Below are 14519 nucleotides of genomic sequence, written 5' to 3' on the forward strand. Positions count from 1 at the left end.
ATTTCTCTAACACCTTATTTCCTTATTATTTATGAATTTCAAATTGATTTAACGTTCATGGGCATTGATGGGTGAAATTTTCAAATAAATTTGTTTCAAAATTGTCTAATACTAATTTACCAATTGGTGCTAGGCAAATTGTTATGCTATACGTGAAAATCAAATTATTTCAGAGGGCGAAATGAGAGTTTGTACTTTCAATAGATGAGATTGTGATATGATATTAACTAGCACTCAAATTAACCCTCTTTTTATCAATTGTAGTAAGTATGTAAGTAGGGATCGTTCTAGGCCGGGGATTAGGAGGGATTGCTAAATCACTTGAAAACTGACTCAAAAACGTAAAAACAAAGTTTAAAACACTAAACTAGACTCAAAGAATGTAAAACTATAACTTAAAACACCAAAACAAACCAAAAGACTCAAAATAACACAAAAACACTCAAAACTGCCTTAAAACCACTTTCTGGGCAGTTTTGAACTCTAAACAAGATTTTGACGAAAATAGGTTTTAACTTGACTCAAAACACTTAAAAACACAAACTAACACACTCTCTAACTAATTTGACACTTGAAAACAAAGGGGGATTTGGTTTTTACGAAATTGAAAACAAAACATAAACTTGTAAATCAAAACAGATTTTAAAACGAATTTGATTGAATTGAATGGATAGAAAGCTAGCTAAGGGGTTCATCTCCACACATGTTAGACTTGTATTCAAAACGATTTCCAATTGCTTTTCAATAACCCATGAATTCTCAATGCCCCAAGTTAATTAGGTCCGCTTAAATTAACCTTCAGATTTTTCCTAACGTTATTGAATTGGATGATTGCATACGACAACCCAAAGCATTCCCCACAAGTCCCCTACATGATTGCATAATAGAGATACAAGCAAGAATCATTAAGTTCTATGAAAACCATAAGCATTGACGAAGCACTTGTTACTATGATTGCATGAAACTTATGCCAAGAATTTACTTAACGCGATTGAGATCATCAACCTTTACTACTTATGAATATAAGTCCATAACGATTAGGTGAAATTTCCTTATATCCTAGCATCAAATTCATGCATGCAAATTAAGTGTCGACCCTCAACCAACATACACAAATCAGTTTTAATTCTTGTAGATAAGTAAATTGAATTCCCAACTTATGAAACGCAATTAGAAGTAATCAAATCATATAGCAAGCATAAACATGGTTTCGAATCCCCCCCTAGCCAAGGGGGGGTTTAGTTCCTCATACTCGCAAAGCCAAGATACATAAATTTAGAAATTAAAATCCAAAGAAAGAAAACACCTAGAACGCTCCAACTTGGCAGCAAGTGCATCCAATGAATTCTCCTTCCTCCTTGCTGCGGCAAAGACTTTAGAACAGGTTTTTGGGGTTATTTGTGGTGTAGAATGGATGGGGAATGGTATGGAGAGGTTTAGGGTTGATGGGGGTACGGCTAGGGATGATTTTGGGCAGAATTTTGGGACTTTGGTGATGGAAAGGTGCGCCAGAAATCAAGGTTTAATTTCTGGCGTGAATGGTTATGTATCAGAGGTGATGCTCTGATCTAGGGGTTATAATGAGTATATATAGGCATCCAAAACCCTAGGGTAATCAGATTAGGGTTTCTAGAAGCCCAAATCCACCAGAAATTAGGTTAAAACAATCAGATTTTTAGTGGGAATAAGGCCTAAGGTGCGGCTAGGGTTAGGGTCCACAAGGAATTAGGGTTTAGGTCATCTAAAAGCCCAAAACCAAGAATAGAAACTCTCGAAAATGGAAACCTCCAAGAATAGAAACTTCCAACTTTAGAAACTTTGGTTTCCAAATCTGAATTCTTTGTTCTTCACTTTCATTTCTTCATTTCTTAAGCTCATTTGACCTTCAAACTCGTCCATTCCTTGTGCTCCATTAGCATACACTCCATTCTAGCTCAATTTTGCTCTAAAATGCTCCATTTTGCACTTCTTTGCATACTTCGTCTCTAAACCTGAAATTGCACGAAAATGACTTTAAACACTAAAATAACTAAAGAAAAACAACATAAATGCTTAAGAACAAGCCAACTAAGTCGCATAAATATGCTCCTATCAAATTCCCCCACACTTAGCTTTTGCTAGTCCTCGAGCAAAACAAAGAAACCAAACAAAACAAAAACACAATCTAAACCTTCCAACATTTGCCTCAGGGATTTCCAATGCACATGACATGTTAAAAATCATCACTCCCACAGATTTTAGTCATCTTCACACTTAAGCACATACTTAATCATAGTCACCACGTACTAGTTCACATTTAACCAATTAAAACATGATTTTGAATGTAGTAACATGCCTTAGAGAATGTGCTCAATTCCTTACTAGATATGCACTCAATTTTCACTCAGATATTCTGACTACACACCCTATACTAGTTATATGTGAGAAGATTGTTATAAACATGAAAACGAATGCTCACATATATGTATAACAAAGAAAGCACTTTTCGGAGTTAATAAGCATGTTTAGATATAATCTCATGAATGGAATGCTACTACTTAGATGCGAGAACCAGTGACACCATATGCTCATACCAATTTTAAACTCCACAAATTGAAACACATAACACTCAAGATTAAAGTCAAGGGTTGTAACGGGGCTAGGGGAGTTGGCTAACAACGAAAGGATAGGGAAAACAAACGTTCTTTAAGCAATAGTAAGCAAAACAATGAAATCGTACTCAGAATTCCCATTAGCATGCAGAAATTAACTTTTAAACACAAAAGGGAAGATTCAACAACAATTAGGGCCGAATTCATTGTTTTGGACCCTTCCTTCAACAAACAACACTTAAGAACTCTTTTTCTCAACTTTTCAACTCTTTTTTCAAACTTTTCATACTTTTTTCTTCAATTTTTTTTCTTTTTCCATGAAATTTTTTTTTTCTTTTCTTTTTCGTGCCTCATTCAAGACTTTGGCACACCCACAACAAAACTCACTTCCCCCACACTTGTTTTCTGCCAACAATGACCAAAAGGAATTCATTTTGAGTCATTCATTACTATGCTTCAAGAACGAAGGTATGGATGGTCCTAATCTAGGCTAGGTGAGGATAATGTGGGTTAACGAAGAAAACATAGGCTAAACAAGGCTCAACGGGGTTAAAACCTACAAAAACGACTGCATGGAATGAAGGCTTTTTGGCTATGGTGGTAACTACTAACTTCATCTTGAATATGTGTTATGTAATTCAATAACATGTTTTGAATGAAATTGGCATGAGTTTTAGCATTTGGAACTAAATGATGAAACGCCTTCTAAGTAATAACCAAGCAAAGAATAATGAGATCATGCAACGACTTTAGAAAACAACAATGCACAGATTTTAACTCTCCAAATAAACGTTTAGGCTCAAGTCTCACAAGGTTGTAGCGTTTGTTTGAGTTCCTTCCTTCAAGCATGTTACAAAAACTGATTTTTTTCTTTTATGATTGCATGTGAATTCATAAGTTATAACCACAACCAAGCATAAACAAAGAGTAAATCAAACTTTCATCCACGTTAATCACTCTCTTTAACAGCCATGTAATTACAAACCGAATCCTCATCATTGTGTTGGAAGGTACCCTAAGACACAACAAACACACAAAAACAACTCTTTTTGGATTTTTTTAAAACAAATTTTTCAAATTTTTATGTGATTTTCGGATTTTTGCATCAAAACACACTAAAACACATCAAAACTGCTCAAAAACACTTAAAAACAGCAAGGAACAAGTATCCAAGTTAAGGGTGATAAAATCCCACGAATTTGCATCTAAAACACTCAAAAATTTACCCCCCCCACACTTAAATCAAACATTGTCCTCAATGTTTCAAGCATAAACTCACACAAAACACAAAGAAACACACAAACAGCAAGTTAAAAACAAAACTGGCAGATTAGAAACAAGCAACAAAGTGAAGGGTTTTAGAAACTCAAATCTGGTTGTTAGAGCAATTCCTAGGTCCCACGGCATGGATTTGATCTTTGAATGGACGATGATACTTGAAATGAACCGGCATTGGTTTAGATTCTAGTGTAGGTACCTGATTCATCAAAATCAGCAAGTTAGTATAAAATGTAATGGAAATTGGAGAAGATGACTTACTTGCTTTGTCCGACAAGAACTCAATGACAAACACCATTCCTTTGAACGTTTCAGGGATATTGGACTTGGCCAGATTTACTATGATGGTTGTGACTTGTCCAATGTCATCAAATTCAACTTCTTTGGGCTTTGTTGTTTCAAATTTGTCCTCTTTGATGAAGTCTTGACATTCTTTAGCCACTACTTTCTCTTGAATCATTCTTCTTGGGAAACAAAGGCCTTTGAAATATTCAACACGATCTAGAGCTTGCTTTGTTGCACCAAGAATTGGAATATCCTTTTGCACCTTTGGAAGAGCTGCCACGATGTCTTTTTCACTCTCTTCTTGCTTGGGAATCAAAAACCTGCTAGGAAAATGGACATTGGGAGGAATAACATTAGAATGAAATGAAATTGGGACGTCCTTACTTGTGGTGGGTGGGTTAGAAGGCTTAGGGGGTTGCGGCAAGGGTTGTTCTACCCTTGCCGTGTGTATGTCTTCTTCCTCCTCCTCAATCAGCAGCTCCTCATCCACTTCTAGGCAATGTTTGGACGTTTTTAGGTCAGCTCCAACCTCCATAGCCCTTCCCAAAGTGATAGCATCATGGATTTCAAAATCTTCCTTCGAATTTTCAATAGTTGAGTTGGAAACTTCACTTTGCTCTTGAATGTGTGCCATGAACTCCATAATCTGCCCAATATGCTTCTCCAATTCACCCGTCTTCTTGGTTTGAATTGGCATCTCTTTGTTTCGATTTTCTACTTCCTGGTACAAAGAGGTGAGTAACTTATTAAACATATCATTATCCAAAGACGTACCTGAATTGAATTGGGCAAATTGTTGTGATGGATGTGATAGTTCATATGGCCAATGATAGAACTCCTCTTCTTGCTGCCAATATCCACCTTGTTGATCCTCCTTGGCTTGATTTTGTGAGCCCTGCAACAAAGAATTTAATTCATTAAGAATTTGATTATAATCTATTGACGAACCTAAATTTGATTGAGCATATTGTATATGAGGTTGTGGTGGCTGCATAGGTCTTGAATAGAACTCTTCATATGGCTGCCAATATGCTTTGTGTTGAACTTGTTGAGCTTCCCACCACATAGAGTTTGAATGATCACTCCAATCGCTTTGTGGATATAGATTGGCTTGGTATCCTTGCCTATAAGACGCACCAAATGTAGGGACACTTTGCATTGTGGTACTTTCGGCAATCTGTGACAATTGAGAAGTAAGATTTGCTAATTGAGCTTGAATGCTAGCAAAATCCATGTCTTACTTCTCTAGTACCTAAAATCAAAGAAAGAGAACTAAATCAAATATCAAAAGTAACACAAAAAAAAGGAAAACAAAACTAAGTCAGAAACTAAAACAGAAACAAACTAAACAAAAAGAAAAGAACCAAGGGATTAGCAAAGTTGCTAATCCCCGGCAACGGCGCCAAAATTTGATATGATATTAACTAGCACTCAAATTAACCCTCTTTTTATCAATTGTAGTAAGTATGTAAGTAGGGATCGTTCTAGGCCGGGGATTAGGAGGGATTGCTAAATCACTTGAAAACTGACTCAAAAACGTAAAAACAAAGTTTAAAACACTAAACTAGACTCAAAGAATGTAAAACTATAACTTAAAACACCAAAACAAACCAAAAGACTCAAAATAACACAAAAACACTCAAAACTGCCTTAAAACCACTTTCTGGGCAGTTTTGAACTCTAAACAAGATTTTGACGAAAATAGGTTTTAACTTGACTCAAAACACTTAAAAACACAAACTAACACACTCTCTAACTAATTTGACACTTGAAAACAAAGGGGGATTTGGTTTTTACGAAATTGAAAACAAAACATAAACTTGTAAATCAAAACAGATTTTAAAACGAATTTGATTGAATTGAATGGATAGAAAGCTAGCTAAGGGGTTCATCTCCACACATGTTAGACTTGTATTCAAAACGATTTCCAATTGCTTTTCAATAACCCATGAATTCTCAATGCCCCAAGTTAATTAGGTCCGCTTAAATTAACCTTCAGATTTTTCCTAACGTTATTGAATTGGATGATTGCATACGACAACCCAAAGCATTCCCCACAAGTCCCCTACATGATTGCATAATAGAGATACAAGCAAGAATCATTAAGTTCTATGAAAACCATAAGCATTGACGAAGCACTTGTTACTATGATTGCATGAAACTTATGCCAAGAATTTACTTAACGCGATTGAGATCATCAACCTTTACTACTTATGAATATAAGTCCATAACGATTAGGTGAAATTTCCTTATATCCTAGCATCAAATTCATGCATGCAAATTAAGTGTCGACCCTCAACCAACATACACAAATCAGTTTTAATTCTTGTAGATAAGTAAATTGAATTCCCAACTTATGAAACGCAATTAGAAGTAATCAAATCATATAGCAAGCATAAACATGGTTTCGAATCCCCCCCTAGCCAAGGGGGGGTTTAGTTCCTCATACTCGCAAAGCCAAGATACATAAATTTAGAAATTAAAATCCAAAGAAAGAAAACACCTAGAACGCTCCAACTTGGCAGCAAGTGCATCCAATGAATTCTCCTTCCTCCTTGCTGCGGCAAAGACTTTAGAACAGGTTTTTGGGGTTATTTGTGGTGTAGAATGGATGGGGAATGGTATGGAGAGGTTTAGGGTTGATGGGGGTACGGCTAGGGATGATTTTGGGCAGAATTTTGGGACTTTGGTGATGGAAAGGTGCGCCAGAAATCAAGGTTTAATTTCTGGCGTGAATGGTTATGTATCAGAGGTGATGCTCTGATCTAGGGGTTATAATGAGTATATATAGGCATCCAAAACCCTAGGGTAATCAGATTAGGGTTTCTAGAAGCCCAAATCCACCAGAAATTAGGTTAAAACAATCAGATTTTTAGTGGGAATAAGGCCTAAGGTGCGGCTAGGGTTAGGGTCCACAAGGAATTAGGGTTTAGGTCATCTAAAAGCCCAAAACCAAGAATAGAAACTCTCGAAAATGGAAACCTCCAAGAATAGAAACTTCCAACTTTAGAAACTTTGGTTTCCAAATCTGAATTCTTTGTTCTTCACTTTCATTTCTTCATTTCTTAAGCTCATTTGACCTTCAAACTCGTCCATTCCTTGTGCTCCATTAGCATACACTCCATTCTAGCTCAATTTTGCTCTAAAATGCTCCATTTTGCACTTCTTTGCATACTTCGTCTCTAAACCTGAAATTGCACGAAAATGACTTTAAACACTAAAATAACTAAAGAAAAACAACATAAATGCTTAAGAACAAGCCAACTAAGTCGCATAAATATGCTCCTATCAGATTGAGATAAGAGAATCTAATCCAATGAACAGTTCATAAGTGATGAAATCTAACTTCATCACAATTTGAACATTTTTAGGTTGAAAGATTAATAAAAAAAAAATTTAAGATAGGACGTCCAAAAATCAACTTAAGTAAAGTTAACACATAAAAAAAATCATCGCATAATCAAATTACTACATAAATAAATAAATATAGCCCTATATAGAGCTCAAAAGAAATTGCCCCTCATCGAGAGAGATCTTTTATAAAGCTCCAAAGATTCCTTTTGACCTCTAAAATGGACTATATCCATCATTTTTCCAGTCTCATAGAAAGTCCGTCACTAGAGATGCTCTTAGAATGAATGAGCTGGTTGTTAAGTGGGAATTGGGAAATTGGGAACTATTTAAGGATTTTGTTTTACCTCAATTGCTTTTGGACGTTTGAATTTCTCTAACACCTTATTTCCCTATTATTTATGAATTTTTTTACATTACACAGCTTATGGAGCGCACCGATATTTGAACACACGATTGCAACGCCCAAGATCCAGCTACTCAACTTTAATTATAGTTTGAGGCAAACTACCGATCTTATAAATTTCAGCATGGGACTCTAATTAAAAACTCATCAAGTCATCGTAATATTACCTTTTCTCCCCACCCGGCCTTGTTCTGAAGCATCGTAAACTAAGGCGATCTACTCGACCTTTTTGGTGTGATTGTGGGCGTACCATAACGTCACTTGGAATAGCTAGAGTAGAAATTTGAGATTCAAAAAGAAGTTGCATGTGACGGACAAACTATTATAATGTCATTTGAGCGATTTAGAAACAGACAAAAGAATCTTCACTGGCTTTAGATCCCCCAAAATAAATGACAATAATATATAATCGGATAAAGTAAAATGCACCAAAGTAAAACTAAATCCATTCCAAAAGCAAAAGAAAAACGTTAATTGAAGATAAAATTAATCCGAACAAGAATGTAAAATTATTCTACTAACTGAAAGTAGAATCACTAGTTTTTTAGTGACGACATCCTACCTCCGATAAGGTTACTAGTATTTGTTTGGACAAATTGGACAGCACGATAAGATTTATACAAAATATGTTTTACAAAATAACACATAGTTTTCAAACGCAGTGAGTCAAACTTGAAACTACCTCCAATTGTAGTGGAAACAACTACCTCCCTAAATCGAGCAATCTTTAGTTGTTTACGGATCCAAATTGAATATTCGATCTTTTCTTCGGGTTAGATATGCAACCTAGTCACGTAATACAACATGTTTTAGATTGTTTTTCCTGTAAAACACTTTTATTTACAACTACTTTTGCTAAAAATAATCTTATTAGAAACGCGTTGAAATTTGATGTCATAATTACTAAAGTTTTTCATTAGTTAAAAAGGACAAGGCAAATCTAGAAAACGAGTTTCCATGCTTTATAGTTTGCTGACGCATGCAATGAAATGTCAACGAAGATTTTGTAGGGAAGAGGAAAGAGAAATAGAGAAATAGAGAAATAGAGAAATGGAGAAATTAATAAATTAACTCATTTAATAAAGTTTTTGTTTAAGATATTGAAACATGACACGACCATAGTCTCTCTACCACTTACCATAACTTCGTCTACGTCACCAAGATTCTAAATCTCGTTTAGTGGAGGGAGCATAAGATTCCTCATATTATCTCGCTTGGCTCGATTTATTTGCATCATTTTTGTCCTGTAATTTAATTACTTTAATTTATTAGAAATTAACGGCACGCATTAATAGAAATATTCTTGTGGTCATCTTGTGATTAAGGAATACATGATTATTCTTATTTAGATAATATTGGAAATAGTTTATTAATGATTACATCTAATGTTTTACTTTTAATTCTCGATTTAAAATTTAATGGTGAGTAAACCATGAACCATTGGTCAGTAGATTGGCAATGCGATTTTGTTCTTCAAGTAACTCAAACCTTCTTTTTTTGTTTATTGACAAACGATATGATATTTGATAAAACTTAACACACACCCCCACAATAAATCAAAGTGTGCCACCATAAGAGCAACTCTATCGTTACAAAGGCCCCATAGGATAAGTCACTATTGAATAACCTTCAATGAACAATAACTGCTTTAATGAACAGTAACTGCCTTTTGCATCTCCACCCTTACACTAAATAGCTCTAGCAATAGTCAATAAAATATTAGTATTTTTTATTTTATAAAATACTACAAAATAATTTTCTTTATAATTTTATTCTCCATCAAAACCCTTTTCAACGTCACCCACTTCAGCACCAACAACTATCCCCTCGCCACCGACCCTGCCTTACCCGTCCCCGCCGAACAAAAGGTCCTATTCCCCTTCACCTGCCTCTACTGCAATGGCACTGGCGTCTCCAACAAGTAGCCTCAGTACATAGTCAAGTCCAACAACGACCTCGACCACATAGCCACTGTCCTATTCTCGAGGCTCGTGACGTACCAGGAAATCACGGCAGTGAATAAGATATTCGACCCCAGTCTGATTCGGTTTGGGGAGAAGCTCTGGATTCCTTTGCTGTGTAGTTGCGATGTGGTGGACGGTGAGAGGGTGGTCCATTACGGACATGTGGTGGTGGCTGGGAGCTTGATGGAGGCGATTGCAACAGAGTACGAGACGACCCAGAACGTCAGCCTAACGCAAATATTTTTAAATCATGGCTGACGTCAGCCATGCATCACTTGGGCCTCAGACTCTCGGGCTGTGGATCGCGCCTGACCTGTCCACCTGGCCTCCCCCGAGCCCCATTGCCAGCATAGGCTGGAGCTGATCGTTGGGGCTATTGCCTCATTTCTGTCACTTGTCCATTGGGCCAAATACCCCGGTGGAGTTGCTTTAACAGGGCAAACGACAAGTAGTTTTGTAATAAACTCGAAACAACTATATATCGTTTTTGCAAACGTGTGAGTTGAACGTGAGACAGACAACTACCACTGCAAAAAACTAGTGTTATCCACTTGGATAAATAAACTGGTAAATAGAAATCTAAGCCCAAAATATAAGGATAAAAACCTACGCATAGTGCAAATTTCAGCCCAAAATAAAAAAAGGCCCGTTATGGTGGGCTTGTAAAAAAGCAGAAAAAAAGCCTAAGAATCTCCAATCCGACAGAAAAAACAGCGAAAGTTCTTCTGGTCTTCTCACCTCGTCTTTCAAAAATACATGCGTCAATGTCGTCCCTCCAACGATTTTCATTTTTTATTTCCCGTCAAAGTAAACCAATCGTCCTCCTTCAAATTCTCGGAAGGCAGTTTCAGCCGCCATCGTCCTCCCGGCCCGGCTGACCGACCGACGGTTCAGATTGCTGCGCGGCAGAAATGGCGGGGATTGGTTTGCTCGCGTCGGATTTGGTAATCTCGTTCATGTGGGTATGGTCGGGGGTCCTGATTAAGATCTACGTGTTTAGCTTTCTGGGGTTTGGTCACGGACCCAGCGGTGAGATAATCAAGTGCGCCCTTTCGATTTTGAACATGTTTTTCTTTGCGTTGCTGGGTAAGGTTACCAACGGTGGCGCCTACAATCCTTTGACCGTGTTGTCCGGCGCGTTTACGGGGGGTTTCAGCCGCTTTCTTTTCACTGTTGCTGCCAGAATCCCTGCTCAGGTGACGCCCTTTGACTCGTTGATCGTTTGTTTGGATAGAGAGAAAATTTTAACTAAAATAACGGAATCTAGATAGAAAATTTTGTTTGGATAGATGGAAAGTCGATTGATTTTCTTTATTACATATTAATTTGGATAGGTGAAATCTGATTTGGGCATTTGTGACATATTGGTTTCATTGTTTCTGTGATGCAATTTATGTTGTTTTTTCTTACTATATACATGTGTCGATGATCTTGTTTTCTCTTGCTTCAGGTTATTGGCTCTATTGCTGGGGTTAGGTTCTTAATCGCGACCTTTCCTGAAATAGGTCTCGGGCCTCGTTTGAACGTTGACATCCATCGAGGTGCTCTTACAGAAGGATTGCTGACATTTGCAATTGTTACTATCTCGCTTGGGCTCGCCAGAAAAATCCCAGGGAGTTTCTTCACCAAGACTTGGATCTCAAGTGTTTCTAAGTTAACTCTTCACATTCTTGGCTCTGATCTGACTGGTGGTTGTATGAGCCCAGCCTCTGTAAGTACCTACAACGATTCTTCACGGCTATAAATCCATTTCAGCTTGTTGAGATTTAATTTACGAAACTTGAATGCACTGAACCTCAACTTTATGGACTTGGGCAGGTGCTGGGATGGGCTTATGCTCGTGGCGACCATATCACGAAGGAGCATATCATGGTTTACTGGCTCGCCCCAATAGAGGCGACTCTGCTGGCAATATGGACATTTAGGGTCGTCGTTCCACCAGTCCAAGAGGAGAAGGCAGACAAGAAGGCTAAATCAGAATGAAGAAATTCCACTGCATTTCTCCGTGTCTTACGGACGTTCTAACCTGTTAACAGTTGGAGAAGATAGACAACGGTTGAATTAAGCAAGTTTCTCCTGTATATGAAATCATTGTGCCTTTGAATTTGTAATCTATGAAATGGAGGATATTTCAATACAAAGTTTCCTGAGTTTCGATTCATTGTTCTCTCTCTCAAATATATAATTAGTTATTTTCTTTTAGCGTTAAATTTCTGGATGATCTGAATGCTCGGAACTGGCAAGCTCGATACCATCTTCAACTTTACCTCAAAGACTTCAATGGTGGGTTCGGCCCTTCCCCAGCTTAGCATCCATAACAAAAGATGTTCTCTTACTAGTCTTGATTTCTCAAACAGAAAGGCTGGTGGCATGTTCATGGCAGTGCGAATCAGTAACCCAGCTACTTCCGACTTCCTTAACTAGTCCTTTCGTCTCCATTACACTCCTCAATTCATCTACAGAATCCCACCTTCCGATGGTTGCATAAAAATTCGATATCAGAACATAATTCCCGGGCTTATCGGGCTCTAACTGCAGAAGATGCTTAGCAGCAAGCTCACCCCCTTTAACATCCAGATTAAGGCTACAAGCATTCAACAATGCTGACCAGACTGCTGCTGTAGGCCTAATGCCATGCTTAACCATATCATCAAACACACACCACACTTCATCTATCTGACCGGCCCGGCCTAACATATCCATGAAGCAGACATAGTGCTCCGGACCCAGGCCCAGACCATACTTCTCTATCGCTAAATTAAAACACTCTCGACCTTGCTCCACCAGCCCCGAGTGCCCACAAGCTGAGAGAACAGCAAGAAAAGTCACAGCATTCGGCAACACTCCAGTTCTTTCTTCCCCCATCTTGTTGAACAGATCAAGAGCTTCGACCCCATTCCCATGACTTCCATATGCATCAATCATGCTTGTCCACGAAACCACATCTTTATTACGAACTCCATTGAACAAAGATCGAGCATTCAAAATTTTCCCACACTTTGCATACATGTCCAGCAAAACATTGCACATTTGGGTATCGGACATGAACCCATGACGCAATGCCACGCAGTGTATCTGCTTCCCAATCCACAAATTCGAATTCTCTGAGCAAGCAGCAAGAGCGCTAGTAAGTGCAATTACATTCGGTTTCATGGCAGACATAATCGACAATGCCTCTTGGTACTTCTTGTTTCGAACACACCCGGCAACTAGAGAATTGAAAATGACATCATCCCTTCGACAATTCAAGCTCGAGAACACTTTCATGGCTTCACTCATACATCCAACAGCAGAGTAGAAATCAATCAAAGCGGTGCCCAAAATCACCATATCGCGGCCCATCACAACCACCATCCCATGAACCTGCTTGCCTTGTCGAAAGGCCTTGGAAAAGGCACAAGCTTTAAGCAGAGAACACATAGTAAACTCGCTGAACTCCACTCTTTCCTTCCTCATTGCTTCAAAAACACCAACCGCTTCTCGGGCAAGCCCATGCCTTAAAAAGCTCGAAAGCAAAGCATTCCAAGTTACAACATCCTTGAACTCCATCTCCTCAAAGGCTCTGACAGAGTCCTCCAAAAACCCATATTTGGAGTACATGTCCATGACGGCAGTCTTTGCCACGGTTCCTGACTCGGAACCAGTTTTGATCATCAGACAATGGACCTGCCTGCCACGTTCAGGGCGGGGAAGAGCCCTGCAGGCGCCAAGTACCGGAGTGAAAGTGTAGGCATTGAGGTCGGATTTCGTGCGATGAACGCGGCAGAAGAGAGCCCATGTGGAGGAAAATTGTCCGTTGCGAGTGTAGGAGGCGAGCAGGGAGTTGAGCGAGTAGATATCTCTTTGAGACGTTTCATCAAACAGGTGGTGGGTCTGGAAGCCATTGAAATTGCATTTGGCGGGAAGGTGGAGAGAACGTATAGGACGAGTTAGGGCGGTCATCAATTGGGGTGAGGGAACGTCTTACATCTAAGGTTATCCTCTCTCACAGGCACTCTCGGCTTGCTTCCTTCTCCAACATGTTAGGATATGGAAGCCAAGTCTTATACGGCGTTATTAAGGAAATATAGAGCCGGAAGAGACGCCGCATCCACATGGTACTAAGTAGTTTTGGCTGTCTCACAGCTGGTCATAATAAATTTATGAGAACTTTAACGAAAAGTTTCCGGTACTATTTATTTTAACGAAAAATCATATTTTTACACTAAAAAATTAATTCTGGTACTATTCATTTTACCCTTTATTTTTTCATTATCATTAAAACCCAAAGTTTTCAAGCTCTTTTCATTAGTTTTCCTTAATTTTATTTGAATTCATCTTTATGAAAATTAAATTTACAATCTCTTACAAAAAGAAATATCACTAGACCATAGTACTAAGTAGTTTTGAAAAAAAATGATTTTGACAACTAATCTATATATATAAAGGGAGAATGTCAGTTTGGTGAAGTATTCAAAATGCCAAGAATGCCCTCACTTCAAAAAAAAAAAACACAAAATCATCCTAATATAATATGGTTAAAATCGTAATACGCAATTATAATAGGGTTGAAATCATAATACACACAATATAATATTCGGAGATGTTTTTACAACTGTTAGATGAAAGATATCCCCATTCAAACAAATTGTGACCCTTCAGATG

The 14519-nt window shown here is 38.0% G+C and overlaps 2 protein-coding genes across 2 annotated transcripts; one reads left to right on the top strand and one right to left on the bottom strand.

Annotated features, from left to right (window-relative positions):
* Positions 1 to 10623: 10623 nt before the first annotated feature.
* Positions 10624 to 12036, top strand: LOC126604781 (probable aquaporin SIP2-1). Its single transcript, XM_050272093.1, has 3 exons — positions 10624 to 11071; positions 11326 to 11586; positions 11694 to 12036. Exons 1-3 carry the CDS (start codon positions 10787 to 10789, stop codon positions 11856 to 11858), a joined length of 711 nt encoding a protein of 236 aa, XP_050128050.1. The 5' UTR covers positions 10624 to 10786; the 3' UTR covers positions 11859 to 12036.
* On the bottom strand, positions 11932 to 13995 carry LOC126604777 (pentatricopeptide repeat-containing protein At5g66500, mitochondrial). Its single transcript, XM_050272088.1, has one exon. The coding sequence runs from the start codon at positions 13815 to 13817 to the stop codon at positions 12225 to 12227; it is 1593 nt and encodes a 530-aa protein (XP_050128045.1). The 5' UTR covers positions 13818 to 13995; the 3' UTR covers positions 11932 to 12224.
* Positions 13996 to 14519: the final 524 nt, after the last annotated feature.

The sequence above is a fragment of the Malus sylvestris genome, chromosome 15, assembly GCF_916048215.2.
Source record: "Malus sylvestris chromosome 15, drMalSylv7.2, whole genome shotgun sequence".
In the NCBI taxonomy this organism is placed as follows: domain Eukaryota; kingdom Viridiplantae; phylum Streptophyta; class Magnoliopsida; order Rosales; family Rosaceae; genus Malus; species Malus sylvestris.

Bases quoted from the DNA above. Each gene is read 5' to 3' on its own strand.
- LOC126604781 (XM_050272093.1), top strand. From the start codon at position 10,787: ATGGCGGGGATTGGTTTGCTCGCGTCGGATTTGGTAATCTCGTTCATG. The intron at 11,072-11,325 runs GTGACGCCCTTT...CTCTTGCTTCAG, and splicing joins CTGCCAGAATCCCTGCTCAG to GTTATTGGCTCTATTGCTGG. The intron at 11,587-11,693 runs GTAAGTACCTAC...GGACTTGGGCAG, and splicing joins GTTGTATGAGCCCAGCCTCT to GTGCTGGGATGGGCTTATGC.
- LOC126604777 (XM_050272088.1), bottom strand. From the start codon at position 13,817: ATGACCGCCCTAACTCGTCCTATACGTTCTCTCCACCTTCCCGCCAAA.